Below are 16,395 nucleotides of genomic sequence, written 5' to 3'. Positions count from 1 at the left end.
AGGAAGTTTCATGGGGAACATGTAATAGGAATTACACTTCTAAGCATCTTCATGGATCTGGGCTTTAGAGACTACCCTGTTACAATTCAGTCTAAATAAGTAATGAATACTAGCAATAGTATGGTTTAAAAATCTAAGAAGTTTGGTAAGAAACAAAGGGAAAGGAGACGGTAAGCCGCTTCTTCCTTAAACAGAACATGCAACAGTGTGTCTTTATTAGGGAAAAAAAAAAAAAAAAGGACTGTTTCCAGTGGTCTGTTAGCTATGGCCTTGAACAGTTCATAAGAGACAGCTGAGCACGCGGTGAGCATTTGTGATGGGTGCAGTCCAACTTCGCTTGTAGTCAAATACAAACTCCACTAATAAGGATGCAGATCCTTACCCCTTGTAATATGCTTGAAACCTTATTTTATAAGGAGAACTACTTCTTAAAGAATTCAAATTCCCACTTCAGATTAAATATGATAGAAGGTTTTTACATATTAGTGGTCAGAAGGATTCATTTCTGTTGATACAGAATGCTAAAAATTGGAGCAATTGCTCCTGCTACTTTCCTTTCAAAATTTGAGGTTGAAGTCATATCCATAGCATATAAGCAACTTAACTAGGCAAAACAGAAATTACAATACTGTATAATTTGTAGATGTGCTGATAGTGCCAAGATTAACTAGGTTCAACTTGGTTTATGATGTTCACTTGCTTGAAGTTACCACATCGGCAGGGTGATGTTGATGTTTCCAGATTTATCTCTTGCTTTTCATTGCAGACTTGTGCAAATGTGTGTCATTTCATTATTTTGTGACACATGAAAATGATGTACTTGTTTTGTTTACTCTGTCCTGACTTAATTAGTAGGATGTGATAGTTTGCCAGACTTTTGAATGTCTTCAATAAGAATTTTTTCATGTGTTTTTGATGCTGAACTTCTTTTTGCTTTATAAGTCTGAACTTCTAGCCATATTTTGTGTGAAATGCTGATGACAATTCCTTGCCAGCTTCAACATGTATTTTAACAATATGACATGCGTAGAAAATACACAGAGATAAGTGCAAGTAAAGAAAGAAGTAGCATAATCCAAGTTGAAATAATCATACAGGAAAGGGTAAAATAGTTTGAGAGAGAACAAGCAGGGGAGGAAGGAGGATCAGGAAGAAGAAATCTGATCCCCAAAAGGCAGAGTGGGCAGGAGAGGGGAATTCAGAGACAGACCAGACCAGACAAAGTATGGGAGAAGTGGGGCTGGTGACAGAAGGAAGAGGGCTTGGGAAGAGGAGAAGGACTCCATCCACGGGTCATTTTCAGTTAAAGCAAGCTGACACTGTTTTAGCACTATGTCTGTTGTTGAGGACATGGGCAGTGTGGGCACATGTGAACCAAAAGTAGGAGAGGTCACAGTTAAAAATCAGTAACCTCAAAATAATAATTTTTTTGCATGGGCCTGCAAGGTGGAAGGAACCCCCAAGGGCCCAGAGGTCAGTCTGGGTCCAAAAAAAACATGTCCAAAAATACGCAGTGGCAGGCGAGACCCAGACCAGCATTGTCATGCTGGGGGCATTCCTGTGCTAATGCCTGCATTGGCTCTTTTTGGAAAGGAGAAGAATGTCCTGTGAAGGGATTTGGCAGCAAACTGCAGGCTTACCCATGATCTCTGAGGGCTTTGAAGAAAGAGGGGAGATGACAGCTCAGGAAGGCAATTACCTGTATCAATAAGAATGATGAATGTGGAAGGGCACTGTTAGTAACTCTACAATGAGACATCAAGAGAAGGTGATCAAAGTAAATATTCGTAAAGAGATTAAAGAATGCCTCATATATTTGAGGAATGCATAATAAGTTTTCAGATCAAAGCCAAGTCTCAGTTATTTAGTCGTTTAGGAAAGTTAGTTATTGGTTATATGTGCTGGATAATGGAAGACTTATTAACTGTGTAGAAAAGCTTGTAAAACACATAGCGGAATTTGTGAATGGCATTTTTGTGCATCTCATGATTTTTTTTTTTGAGTGCTTTCATCCTCCTATATGTATTGTAAACAGTTATTTTTAAGGAACATTTCCAGTGCCTAATGATTTTATTCTCAAAACAAAGATTTCATTAAAGCCTCATTAAACACTACAGTAGATGACTTTGGATTATAAATTAAATAATGAAAAATGTTGTAGGAGTTATATTCTCTTATTTTAGTAACATAGCTCTATGTGTAGAAAATAAATTATTGTTAATTGAGCACAACAATGGAGGGCTACTTTATAGCGAATTTGCCTGCAGCTTCTCATCTCTTGATCAACTGTGATTTTCAGACAGGAGACTGGGGAGAGCCTTCAATTACCTTGCGACCTCCAAATGAAGCCACAGCATCAACGCCTGTACAATATTGGCAACATCATCCAGAGAAACTCATCTTCCAATCATGCGATTATAAAGCATTTGTAAGTGTTGATAAATTTAGTGGTTTGATTTGGGGTAGATATATTAATCTTAGATTTTGATAGACTGTTGTTTTTTTTTCATTTATAATATTTTTTCAGTCACTTTTAATGAGACAGGCCACTTTCTCTGAAATACAGTAATACAGCAATAAATGAGAAACAAGGATGCACAGTACTTTTTGCTATGAGTTTTGTGATATATTGCAATCCATGTAGCAATAGTGTTAGAGAAATGACTCTACGAATAAGTGGCTGAGTGTGGTAGAAGTGACAGTGACAGCAAACAACCCTACCTCTCATCTGTCACAAATCCCTGTCCAGTATTTATGGAAAAACAGTAAAACATAATGTGGGTTCCTCATGCCTACCTTAATGCCGTGTGCACAGTAGTTAAAGTAAGTATTGCCTTGCCTGAATTTTATACACCTGGTTTTGGGGAAGGGTGCTACGGAAGATGGAGATCAGAGTCCTGAAGCAGTGTTTTCCATCCATGGGACAAGGGCACATTCAGACCTCTCCCAAACTGGTGACTACTTGAGGTACCAGTAGCAGTCAGTTCCTTCAGGGCAGGGAGTATTTATTTTTACCTCCTGATAGCTGTAACCTATTCCCACTTCCCATCCCTGAAGAAATGGAGCTTCCCTCTACAGCTAAAGACAATTAGGGTTCTCTGGCTTTTATAAACACTTGTGAAGGAGAGGAAGGTCTCCTGAAGTACAGAAAGTCGTATTGAAAGACTTTGTTTTCTAAATGAAAAACGTTTTTCTGAAGCCTTCAGTTCTTCATCAACAGGGCAGGGGGCTGGTGCTTTTGGGGAGCTGAAGTGGTGTCTCAGCCCAACTATTTAAACGCTTACATTTCCCTTTCCGACTTTGCTGAAAAGCACTGTTAAAAGTTGCTGAAGGTGCTTCCCAGACCACTGTGTCCTTTTGGAGATGGCCACCTAATGAGACATGGCTGATCTATTTTACGAAGGAAAGGGGCTCAGTAGTTGTAGTGCCTTTAGCATAATAGCTGGGGCTTGACTCCTTGTCCAGGACATGGGTTTTAGATCCTCTTCATCTGAAGGGGCTTCAATCCTTAGTGCTTTTTAGGATAATGCTCTGTTCACCAATCACTGGGGCATTTTGGGGGAACGTTGGGGGCTGCTGGACCTGGTTTAAAGCATATCCAGAATGGTAGGATTTAGATTTAAGTGCAGGTGAGACAGAGCCTAGCTCCCACTGAGAAGGGGCAAAGGGCCCTTACAGGCCTGTCTCACTGGGGCGCGTCTGTATTTTCCATCAGACCTTCATGGGGTAGAAATTGCTATGAATGCAGTGATTGTTTCTGGGCAGTAACTAGAACCTCTGCCTTCATCAGCAAGTCACACTCAAGGTCCAGCTTGCCTGCTCTCAGACTTGCTCTCCTCCTATGCACCAACTCAAATTCAAAAGGAAGCTTAGTAACTTCTAGTTCTTTTTTCATAGTTTTCAGTGAAGTGAACAGGTTTATCTCAAAAGTGCCGCTTATCTCATTACTTGATCCAGCAGTAAATTAATAATCAGATGTAACCTCTGTAGTGAATTGGAAGATGTGTGGATCATTGAAGAAACGAAGTTGAGGTAACCAGAAATATCCAAGTTACTGGTGATTAAGGAAATATCTTCCTTTCCTAAGGAATGTGTGTCATTCTGCTGTCTCAGCTCCCTGAGCTGTAATGGCCTCAGCTTTATGGAGTAAAACCCTGGCTTGGAAGTATAATAGGAGCAGCTTTCATTGTATGCTACATAACTCGGTTGAACTGTTAGATGTCCTCTGTGTTGCTCCCACATGAGAAGGAGCATTTCCCAAAGTACAGCAAGCCAACGAAAAGCAAAATTCACTCCTAGAATTTCAGATTTTTCTGACAACTAAATTGGACAGTACCTCTGTGATTTGTGTGTCTATTCCACAGTCCAACGCTGGGAAGCATTTCTGAATGCCTGCAGCTGAGGCTTCTTGCTGCTGTGCAGGTGGGACAGGAGCTGCCTGTCTCTTCTCTGTCTTCCTCTTGTTCTGCCGTGAGCTCAAAAGAACTGCTTCTTTTCCCTCATGCCTAACCAACTGGTAATGTTCAAGGAAATACCAATTTGTTAAGCTGTATTCTTGTCATGGTTTGATGTGGAGGGGGGGGGTGGTTCTGGTGGCAGGAGAGGGGTTTTGCTCCCTGCGACCTCCCTGGTTTTGGAACCAGGTTAGGCTTAGTCCTGGCCACCGGATCAGACTGCCATCCCCCTCAGGGTTGAGCCAATAGGGCGCCTCTGCGAATTGCCCTATTTAAGTCAGGACAAAGGAACCGGAAAAGGTGCTTCGCCCAGGATCGAGCAGAGAAGGGAGGAGGGCACTGCCCCCGCTCCCTGGCTCCCGGCCGGGCAGCTGCCTGCGTCGGGCTGGCACCGCCCACGGAGAATGGCGGTGGCGGAGCCAGCTGGGGAACTTGGGGGCACCCCACTCACGGGGTGCCCACTGGGCTGAGTTCACCTGGAGAGGACTGAGATCTGAGAGAAACAGCCGCATCGACAGCAGGTCAGTGAGGATGGAGCGGGAGGAGGTGTGCCGGAGCCGAGTTTCCCCTGCGGCTGATGGTGAGATAGCAGGCTGCCCCCCTGCAACCAGGATGGCCTTGGTGGAGCAGAGACCCACTCGCAGCCCGTGGGGAGAAGATGCCTGAGCCTGAGGATGGTCATGTTGGGGTGCACAACGAGGCAGAGTGGCATCTGGAGTCTGCGTGACGACCCACGCCGGAGCGAGTGGCTACAGCTCCCTAAGTATCCGAGACTGTGGTAAAGCCCACACCGGAGCAATCTGTGGGGAAGGATTGTTTCCAGTGGGCTGGACTCACGCTGGAGAAGTTTGTGGATTTTTCCTCGTGGGTAGGGGATCCATTGGAGCAGGGGAAAATGGTGTAAGGACTCCTTCTCCTTTAAGAAAGAAGCAGCAGTAACAGCACGGAATGAACTGACCTGCACTCCCCCAGTCCCTTCCCCCTGTGCTGCTGGGGGGAGGAGGTAGAGCCGGGAGGAAAAGGAAAGTGGGGGGGAAGGTGTCGGTTTTAAGATCTGGGTTTGTTTCTTTCTGTCCTCTCGAGTAATCTTTTTTTTTGTTTCCCTTTGTCCTTCTAAGTAATCATTAATAAACTGTTTTGCTTTGAGAAAGCCCTGTCTGTTTTGCCCAGGACCATGGTTGGTGGGTGCTCCCTCTGTTCTTGTCTCAACCCTCAGTCCCTTTGTTTGTTTTTTTTTTTCTCTCCTCTCTACTGGAGAAGGAGAGACTGTGTGAGTTTTAGTTGCTGGATCAGCCTAAAACCACCACAATTCTATAAAAAAACAATAAAATAAAAAAATTGAAGAAATTGCCTGCATCCTTCCCAGAAAAGGCTAAGGATGCTAAAGGTGTCAGACAGCAGGATCCAGAGAAAGATACAGTTCAACTCAATACGCTTTTGTTTAATTTTCTAATTTCAGAGCTTGCTCTAAATTCTTCTGCAAGGGTGATGTAAAGCCATCCCATCAAATTAATGCCCAAAGCCCTATTCCTGTCACCATCGAGCCCCCAGCTGGACTCACAGCTGCTTGGTTTATGAATCTTTCACATCTGCGGTCCTCCAGGAATGCCCTTCATTCGTTCCTTTCTTCTTGTGCTTTTCTGGTAGTGTTGGTGTTGCTCACCCTTCCATTTATAATGCCCTGTAAAGTGTTTCTTTCTCATTAATTATCATGTTGGCTACTGTCTACATTGAAATATTTATGCATTTTCTTGCAGGTCAGAGACTCCTGTGGTACACAGTGTGAAGTGAAGGCTTTAAAGAAAATATCCCAGTTTAGGTTGAGAGACTGGAGAGTTGAACCAGTACACTTTCTGTTCAGTTCCAGCTTGCATTCAGCTGCAACTGAAGTTATTTTGAATAGGTTCTTGTTTAAGATGAAGCTGGTTCACTCTCTGGTTGGGTCAGCTTAGGCTGTTTCCAAGGGGAGTCAGTGCAGTAGAATGAAAGAGGTCAGGCAGCTGTGGTGGGCTGCAGCATCTGGTGGGAAGAGGCTCCTGCCCACGGCACTTTCTCGCCTCCTGCAGCTCACCCACCCCGTTCTCACCCGTGGCATGACTTCTCTTCAGCTCCTGCGTTGCTCACGTAGGACTGAAGACTTAAGAGAAACCGTGGCATTGCACTGCAGTGAGAATGCCAAGAGAGACATCTCTGTGCCTGAGAGGGGAAGACAAGGCACAGCTTGCTGTCCTCTTTCCCCAGTTAAGCCAGGCTTGCATGTGACACCATATAGAAATACGGGAACATCCTGTGCTCACTGAGCTATATGAACATGAGCACATCCACAAATACACATGCCTGTCGCATCTATAGGAGAAATGCAGAGCGTGGCTCTTGCACAGCCCTGTTCACAGTAAGAGGAACGCTCTCTGCTAGGTGAGAAGGGCAAGGGATGCCATAGCCAGCTCCATCCCTGGAGGAGCAGCACTGCTCACTCGCAGCATGGAGAGGTACTGAGTGCCCAGAGGAGCAGAGCCTGCTGTCAGGCTGCAGGAGGGCTGACACAGTGAGGAAGAGGCAGGTAGGAAAGGGGAGGTGTCTGTGAGGCACTCGCTGCCTCGTGAACGCTTGGAGATGGGCAGGCTCCTCTGAGAGCGCGGTGGCTTTCAGCGAGCTGAGCCAGGACCCATCACTGGCACCCCACTGCTTCCAATCACCTGGCCCTCCTTCAGATTCAGTAAAGGCTTCAAAATAGTAGTTCAAGGTCAGCCTTTTCTTAGGAAGAAATAACGGTTTAAACTAGTTTTTGGTTCAGATTTATTTTCTCTGCTGACATTGGGCTCTGCTATTTGCACATAAATTAGTTACAGATTGAGTATACAGAGGTTAACATCGCTGCTGCCCTTCACGTCCACGTGATTGCACATATAACAATATGGGTTTGGCAGATGGCAGCTAAAAAAAGCAGATTTTCCAGTTTTAAATCAAATGGCATTTTTCAGATGGAATCTGGAGTATTTGCTTGTTGTTTGAGTGACTAAGGTGACAAGCTAGCAGACTCTCAGATACTGTTTCAAAGGGCTCCATCTGATTCAATACACTGTGCATTCCTGTTTCGTAGGTTGATTAACACACTGTTTTAAACGATTGATCAGAGAACTGCAGAATGAAAATAAATCTCTAAAGCCATATATTAAGTTGACTGCTACCACTGTGATTTTTTAGGCATTTTTAATGCATTTCTGCAGATGTTTGTTCTGGAATTTTAGTTAAATTAAGTTTAATGGATTTTTATTTTAGTATTTAGGTTCTATGCTGGTAAAAGAGTTAAGAGGTACAGAGTCAACACAAGATGCATGTGCAAAGATGAGGGTAAGTTGGTAAACCTACTCCTTTCTCTGTCATTGTAATATTAAATAATATTAGCTAGTGATTACTTCTGCGTTGCTTTTATAATGTCCTGTTATGCATTTGTTTTCCATTGTCCGTGCCTTTACATTGACATTCAGTAGGAAGTCTGTTCTGCCTTTTATCTTAATTTCGAGTAATACTGAAATTTAAAGGTAGATTTTTATTTTGCATGTTTTATCTAAGAAAAAAGCAAATGTATTTGTTATGTTTTCTCTTCAATCTTCAAGTCTATTTCAAAGTACTTTTCACACACTTCAAATGTGCCCATATCATGTTGCTTTTATAAACAGAATTTATAGCTCGTATATGATAATCTAAATTGAATTTGCTATGTGAAATATGTGCTACTAAATATATTAACATGCTAACAAAGCCATTGTTTTTTACATATGGTCTGATGCTACAGTCACGTAGTCCTATGGATGCCTTTACTCACATGAATGTTCCTATTTATTATGAGTTACTTACATGCTTATTGATTGAAGGATGAAAAAGGATCTAATTCGGTTTCACCTGATGGTGGAAAAGCAGTTAGATTTCCTTCAAACTGGGAAAGATATGTTTTCCTGTGGCTCTTCAGCCAGGTATCGGTTTGTAGAAAATTACAATGAGACTCAGTCTATCTCCAACAAACATACTGCTCCTGGGAATCTGAAACAAGCCACAGGCCAGCTACACGATTTATTCCCAACTGTAGTTGTAATAAGAATGCACCTGTTCATAGATGTGGATAACATATTATGGTCTGGCATGATTAATTAACGAAGAATATAATTGTTTGGCAAGCTACCAAATGTGTAGAATTACATAAATGAATGAGTGAAATCCTTTCTTCTGTGTATCAAAAGCCTTTACACAAAATGCCTCTGAGCACTAGACGTAGCATTCGGATCAATATAGAAATCGAGAAGATGTGTAAAATTTGTGCAATCAGACAACCAGTTCCTGTTGGTTACGTATCTGCAGCACACAGACTTCTGTAGAAGCTGTTTCAGCTAAGCACTGGCAGTAGTTCATGCTTCCTAGATTGCTTGAAGATCTGTGGCTTTTCAGCTAATTACATGCTAATAATTCCTCACCTGGGCTTAAACTCCTCTTAAAAAAAAAACACAACACAACAACTTGACAGAGAGGGATATACAGTCACATGCCGGTGTTCTGGGGGATTAATTGAGGCTGCAAGTGTACCATCTTCCCATCCGGTTTTCCAGCTGTCAAACTTAGCAGTTCAATTTTTTGAGGCATATGCCTGTGTAGATCTTAGGGCAGAATTTGACACCATTGTAGCGTATGACATCTTCAGTAAGTTATTTGACTGAACTGGGAAGCTTAACGTCAAAAAAGTAACTTTAATAATTTATAGCCATTTTAAGATTTTTTTTAAGTTATAAATTTGGCAAGTTTAAATTATATACATGAAAAATTAAGTGAGAACAAATTTAATATAAAATATAATTTTTCTATAAAAATTGTAAGAGTTGCACTATAGTGCTGTACAGCGCACTTACATAATACAGTAATGAAGTATACATATATTTTTTTACATTGTCTTTTGAAACCATTGTGCTGTTTATTTTCATGTTTAGGGGATTTTTATTGCAAAGAGTATTGAATAAACCAATTCTTAATCAGGATTTCATCTATCCTTTCTATGTAGTTTTTTTAATCATATTCCTATTCAAATCAGAAGCAAAAAACATTGATTTAATGGAAACAGATTATTATCTTGGTGTAAATTTCCCAGTGAGAAAGACGTATCTTTTTCCCAAACTTTCTTCCTCTAGTTGTGTTCTGAAAGTTGATGTCTATGAATTGAAAATCCAAGTTGTCCTAAGCAATCCAGAAGTTTTGATGCCATGTTCATTATTGTATTTAAGTACCACTGGGTTGTCACTGAAAACGTGGCTTCTTCTATAGTTAGATTTTACTTTAAATGTACTGAAAGGGACATTTCACTTAAAAAAGAGAAGTGAAAAGCTAGATATATTATTTGACTGCTTCTCAGGTACCGAATTGTGTCCACTTGTCCAGTCTCTTTAGTGCCAGTAAGATTTTTACGTAGGCTTGTACTAATGTGATGGAGCAACATTTTTTAATTTTAGTTGTTTGAAATTTTTTCCCATTTATATATTTCAAATCTGTAACATGCTGCAATCTGAAGCATGCTGGGGGGAGTACATCACCTGTCACCTTGTACCATGTTGAGGTCCTTCCCTGAAATTTTTTAATCTTTCTGTAGTCATCCACATAATGTTTTTTAAGGAGAACATACGAAAATTAGGTACCTAATTTTTCTGCCAATGTGGCTTTAGCTTCTCCATCTTTAACCTAATGCTGCTTAAAAAAGTGTTGATGTGCACTGGATGTCTTCCAGTCAGCAGATGCACAAGGACTAAAGAAGCCTATCAGTGAAAAAAAGTATCTTAATCTTCCTTATCATTCACAGATACAGAGAAACAACAAAAATGGCATGTTTGCTGACTGCAGATCACTCCCTGTTAGTTGTAGATGCTTCCTGTGCTTTCAGTTATTGCAATTGTTGGTTTTGGTTCTCAAGGGAAGTGTCATGCAGATATCCCTTGCCTCTCTCCACAGAGGGGCTTACAGCAGCCTCCTTCTTGTATAGCTCCAGAGTGAAGGGAGATCCTAAGTCTTCTATAATGCAAAAAAAAAAAAAAAAAAAAAAGAAAACAAAAAAACCCCACAACACCAAAACGGAAAGAAAAAAATACAAAACCCAACAAAACCAAACCCCAAAACCTGAGAACCTCTGTCTTAATAACTCTTCTTAGCTATCCACTGTGCTTCTCAGCATCGTGCAGCAGTGTGCTCCTGCAGGGCAGATGATGGATTTGTTTGGGGAAAAATCATGCAGATACAATAGATTGAGCTCAGCATGGGGGTCAAGGTTATACATGCTTTTTGTTCCCACCCAGATTGCAGACTCTTGCAGCCATCCAGAATTATGGATATTTGGCAAGAACTGTGCCTCTTAGCGGGATTATACTTTATTTTTCCATTCACGTATTTGTGCTCCAAGGATGGATTTATATTTTATGGTTTCCTATTTGTTTCCAGCTATTTTCTCTCACAAACTCCCTCTGCAGTCGACAGCACTGTCTCCTTATCTCCGTTCCCCACCTGCTGTAAACTGACCTTTGCTACTTGGAGATTAAATCTTGCTGTCCTGGCCAGAATAGATTTATTAATTATATTTGAGAGATGCCTTCAAGAACTTAAGAGCTTTCATCTTTCTCAGTGTCGAATAGGAAATGCTACAAGTTGTGTTTTCAGTCAGACACTGCCTTCACTTCAAATCACCATAGGAACACGAAGTGAGAATAAAATGTGTTTACATCAAAATAAAGAAAAGGACTAAAGTTTAATTGGAACTAGGAAGAGATTTGTTCTCTACAGTAGAATCCATCTAGCATTTACACATCTGAATTCCTTGACCAGGTAGGAAGGAGACAGTTTTATACTTACTAGCATGAGCACAGCAGCAAGATAGAGTCTTTCCTTGCAGTAATGTTAAATCACTGATGTTGCATACACCATTTACGCAGTGTGAACCAATGAGATATTTACTGCAGCAGTAGGGAACTTAGATTTTGTTCTTGGATCCTGCCACCTTCTTGAAGATTATGTATCTTTCTTAAATGTTTTCTTGTTAGAAAAGAAGTTCTGACATTTCAAGTTAAAGTTCTGGGGAACCAGCAGCATAATTCTATTCACAAAGCAGGTGTTTAAAAATATCTTGCTGACTTAAAACCAAAATGTCAAAGTTGGTGGAATTGTTACAAAATCTGCTTCTCCTGCCTCTGGAGAGAAAGATGAAGATGAAGCAGAATTGACTTTCTGAAACTAGAAAGGATCTGGGGCATTCTTTCCTCATTCCTCCATAGATAAAGAAGGAGGAGCTGGATATAGATGACAATCTCCTAGTTTCTGCTAATCTCTTTCTATTTTTCAATCTCCATTTCTCCTGAAAAAGTAGAAGTGTCCTCCGTAGACCTTCTAGTGAAACCAGATAGGCAAATACCATGTCAGAATCAAATACAGTATTTGAGAATTAAGGTTCTTTGGCCTCTGTTTTCTTGGGACTTGTAGTTCCATCTCTCATGTGGCCACAGCAGTGGAACAAGCACATGGATATTACTCAAAAGGAAAAAAAGAAGCGGTGGGGAGGTCTTAAAAGTTTTTCAGTCCTTATGCACATCCACATCATGACATCCCATGTTCTTCAGCAGATTGTATGTCCTTGAGCTCTGTGGCTGAAAAGAATCCAAGGTGCAGGAGGGATGTGCTGCCCTTTCAGTAGCAGATGAGTGTGTACAGATATTGCAGAAGCAAAAAAACCCTCTCATTCTCAAGTAGATGAGTTGCAGGTGCATCCCCAGTGCAACGTTCACATGAATGATGTAGCTTGGAGGCATCCACTAATTGTAGGGAAGTAAACAGTCTTGTACCACAGGGATTACAGATGCTGTCTTATTCTGAGAGGTATTAAATTATGCCAGTGATGCATTTTTAAGCCTTTTGGACTGAGAAAAGTCAGAAAATGTTTGTTATAAGGCAAATTGTAGTTTCAAAATTGGCTTCAAAACAAACTGGTCAAAAGTGAACTTTGACTTTTTATTTGAATTCATCTCATACATGATATCATCAAAGTGATTCACTCAAAAGGAACTGTTTCATGAGGCTTCCTAAGTCTTAAATAAGTAACAAGCTTATGAGTATGATAGTAGATGGTATCAATACATATTTGAAATGTGCAATTTGATGCCATTTGGAATTAATAGTTGCTACCAGTACGGGAAAGTGTTCAGATTCTCTTAGTAAAGTGGATTCCAGTACATAATTGAATAGTCAAATTGCCAGCTAGAGTCTTCGAATAGCTATTAAAAAACAGTATAAGACAGAATTAGCATATTCATTTGCAAAAGTAAAAAGGCAAGATGAAATCTTAAGATTTTACAGGCTCATAAGCTTGTGTTTGGAATTTATGTATGGAATTGTTAGTGACTTGGCATAGTTGAATAATGTCTTTTTACTGTGTATTTGCAAGATTGAGTATAATTACAGGTGCAGTAAAACCTAAAAATGAACATGCTTTCATTTTGGCCACTCTATGAAAGCTGAGTAATCCACTTATAAATGTATGTATAAGTACATGAAAGTGGTCAAAGTAGAAGTACCAGTGCATCCTGTTTCCTCTTGGCAGGAAATAAATAGATGACATGAAAGCATTTTGAGAGTGGGCTGGATTACACCATGTGCTACAGCATACTAAGTGAACGTGTAAGCATCTTACTCAAACACCATTCTACGTGTGCTCCTGAATTTCTTATTCAGCTGCTTTGTGTGTGTGTGTGTGTGTGTGTGTACCTGCACAGAGATACCATGTTTTGTACACTGCAGGAGTATTCAAAAGCGTTGCATTAGTGCTCTCAGTTCTGCACAGAACAAGGTATTGCAGTACTATCTGGTCTTGAAAGGGTTAAAGGCCCTTTGGGGTTATAGGTTTTGTATTTCTATGTATTTGCTTTTTAAAAATAAACAGCTAGTTTATGTTGCTTTATTCATAGAACAAAGTCCTCTGCCTCTTAAGCCATCATTATCTTGATTTGTTAGGCACACTGGTTGGGTGGATCTCAAATTATTTGGAGTTTAGTTTATATTCTAAATAAATGTCTGGCAGTTCTGCACAGCCTTTAACTCAAGATCAAAAAATACAGGTGGAAATGCTTTACTCACTTAAGGCAATTTGTAGTACTGTACTGTGGAAATCTGTTTAGAGGCTGCTTGTGGGTATGGTTGGTTTTTGAGTGAAAATAGAAAAAAAATTCATAAGATCAGGAGCAAGCTTTTACATGGTGTCTCTCTCTCTCTCTGGCACCACTGCTCTTCCATCCCTTTATGACCAGTTCTAAAAGGAGGAACTGGGAGCAGCCCTGTCCAAGGCTATACAGGGTTTTGGCACTGTCCTGTGTAACAGCAGCCATGGCTTCAGATGCAAACTCAGAAAGGTCTTAAATCCAGACCTTTATTGTAAAAGCAAGTACTGTAATAACTAGGCAATTATGCAAGAGGTGCCTTCCACCTCCTTCCACTGGACAGATCTCCATTCTGCATGCTGAGAGGACAAAGCAGCTTCATCACAGCAGCTACATGAAAATACAGGAGAGGCTGCTATTCCTGATATTCTTTATTCTGAAGAAAAAGAGGATCTATATTTTTTTGAGAGGTCTGGGTAAGCTGTAACAAACGTCACATTAGATTTAGGATGGTAATGCTTTCTTCCATCTTCCTGTGTCTGCAGTCAAGCCTGCTTTATGGTTCTTGAGTTACACTGTGGCCTACTTGCACATAGTCATCTACCTGTCCTGTAGGAAGTATTTCAGAAGTGGAATCAAAGCTCAGTCTCTCTGGCATGCAGAGTCTGCAGCGTTAAGACTCCTCACTGCAGGAGCAATGCACCTGAAGAGATAGTGCACGCACATCTGTCCTTTTGTAGATGACCAACTGATCAGAGACAGGCAATGGCAACGAGCCTAGAATATGCTTGCTGTTCATCCAGATGATTCTCCTAAATAAGTATATTAAAACAAAGAGCCAAAGTTGCAGTCACGAAGAATGAAGTTCTTAGGAACTATGACCAGTTCCAGGCTAGTGAGCACTTGCCCAAAGACAGGGTCCTGTCACTATGATTGCTTCTACATGAGATGAAATCTAATCCTGCTACCATGGTATGAACATGCCTTGAAGGATCAGACCATATGTCAGCATGCACATGACATCCAATGCCAGCCTTCAGCTGTGGCTCCTATGACTTTGGCTCAGGTCCATATGCTTCCCATAGAGGCACCAGATGGACAAGAATATTTTGTCATCTCATCATGTCCTCACAGAGTTGATACAGTGGCTAGAACCTGAAAAGCACAAGGAAAGGGAATACCGACTCCTGTGTCCTACCTTGTTCTCAGATTCTGGTCACAGGCACAGGCAGCGATGCCCACTTGGCCTGCACAGAGGTGTGAAATGTCTGACCATGAAAGCTGTGGGACTTCATCTCAACATCGTAGAATTTAGAGCCAAAGCAGTTACAGTGCCTGAGCAAATGGTATTCACAGTGAAAACTCACCTTACGCATCCTGGCAGCCACCTCCTCCATTAAAAAGAGAGGAACAACAAACAAATAGTATGAGCTCACCATGACAACTCAAAACTGTTGAAGTCTGGCAACTGCTTGGAAATAGTAATTACATGGTGGAGTTCAGTTACTGTATCACTAGAAGTCAAGTAGTGGGGAATAGAGCTGTCTGTTTTTCATCATAGCACTGTCATAGTAACCAAGGATGTTATTCCACTGCCCAACTCATTGCTGCAATGGGGGTACAAGTGCAGAATTGTTTCCCAAAATCATGTTTCTACACTGAACTACAGTCTTCCAGAACACCTTTTCACAAATCCTGGGGTTTGTATGGTTTGCAGGCTGATAAGGGACATCCACTGCTCCTTACCAGCTGAGTCAGTTTGGCTTAATAAATTACAAATGTCCATCAGTCTCTGATTCATTTCCTAATTTGCCAGATATAATTTAATAATATCTTGATGAGCTCTTTCACTCAGATACAGTCTTCTAGCAGTTCACAACCTCGATTAAATACTAAAGATCGGGTCTGCTCTAGACAAACCCAGGTGAATGTGGTAGAGATAAGGAAGCTTATTAAATTACAAACTGCTGGTCTAGATGGAAGAGAACTCCCAGACTGTTAGTACAACGTGCTCTTGCCAAGGGGTATCTTCACCTTTATGGCAAAAGGAAGATAGTGCAAATTAGACCAAAAAGCGAAAATAAATTAACTTAGTAACCGTATTTGTATAGCATGTTAGAGGAGAAGAGGAATTCGGCTGCTAAGGAGGCGAGGAAGGAGATAATTACAATAATCAAAATGGGAGACAAAGAGCTCCTGAGAGTAGCTGTCAGGATAGAAAGAAAGGCCGAAAGTTGGATGATTGCTGGGTTCCCAGATGATTAAAGTGATGTTGTCATATTTGCGAATATTTTGTCTAGATATGAACATATGTGGGGTGTGTTGCTTGTTATTCTGATAGATGTGTGCACTGCAGCTTCTGTACAGTCACGGTCGTGCTTTCTGTGCGTTGATATTGAATTTTATGAAAAGGCTCACTTGAGATCTGTTCTAGAGGCACACACACACACATACACACAGGTATGTAGTTGCTCTACTTTTGGCAGGGGTGCTGTTTCTTCCTTCGCTCAGTTCACAGATGTGCAAATCGGATTAGTGTCTTCCTTCAGATTTTGTTAAGATTCTTCAAGATGTTTTGCCATTTAAACTTTCATTTTTTTAAAGTGCCTAACCTTCTGAGTGAAAGAAAGTTTCTCTGGGATAAATTGACACTTCATTGTCATCTTGAGTCTCTTGTCATTTGATACTGAAAGATGCAACAGTCCTCTCTATTGCACAGGTGGGTGGGGCTCTCCTTGAGACTTTAATTAGAAGTTTTAGCCTTCATTGCACAA

At 41.0% G+C, this 16,395-nt stretch overlaps 1 protein-coding gene across 16 annotated transcripts in view; it reads left to right on the top strand.

Moving 5' to 3' along the window:
• The window catches only part of ANKS1B (ankyrin repeat and sterile alpha motif domain containing 1B), a 476,662-nt gene that overhangs the window by 442,933 nt on the left and 17,334 nt on the right, over positions 1-16,395 (top strand). For 14 of the 16 annotated variants that reach the window (XM_086610943.1, XM_086610941.1, XM_086610940.1 and 11 more), the window contains 3 exons: positions 2,300-2,428; positions 7,734-7,813; positions 8,425-8,428. In XM_086610943.1, the coding sequence (XP_086467069.1) occupies positions 2,300-2,428; positions 7,734-7,813; positions 8,425-8,428 (213 nt within the window). Of the gene's footprint in view, positions 1-2,299; positions 2,429-7,733; positions 7,814-8,424; positions 8,429-11,212; positions 11,225-16,395 lie in introns of all 16 variants that reach the window. The other 2 variants (XM_086610942.1, XM_086610938.1) reach the window with 2 other exon arrangements.

Source organism: Tauraco erythrolophus, chromosome 4 (assembly GCF_009769465.1).
Source record: "Tauraco erythrolophus isolate bTauEry1 chromosome 4, bTauEry1.pri, whole genome shotgun sequence".
Lineage (NCBI taxonomy): Eukaryota > Metazoa > Chordata > Aves > Musophagiformes > Musophagidae > Tauraco > Tauraco erythrolophus.
The sequence above is the reverse complement of the archived record's forward strand: the minus strand, read 5'-3'. Positions and strand labels throughout refer to the sequence as shown.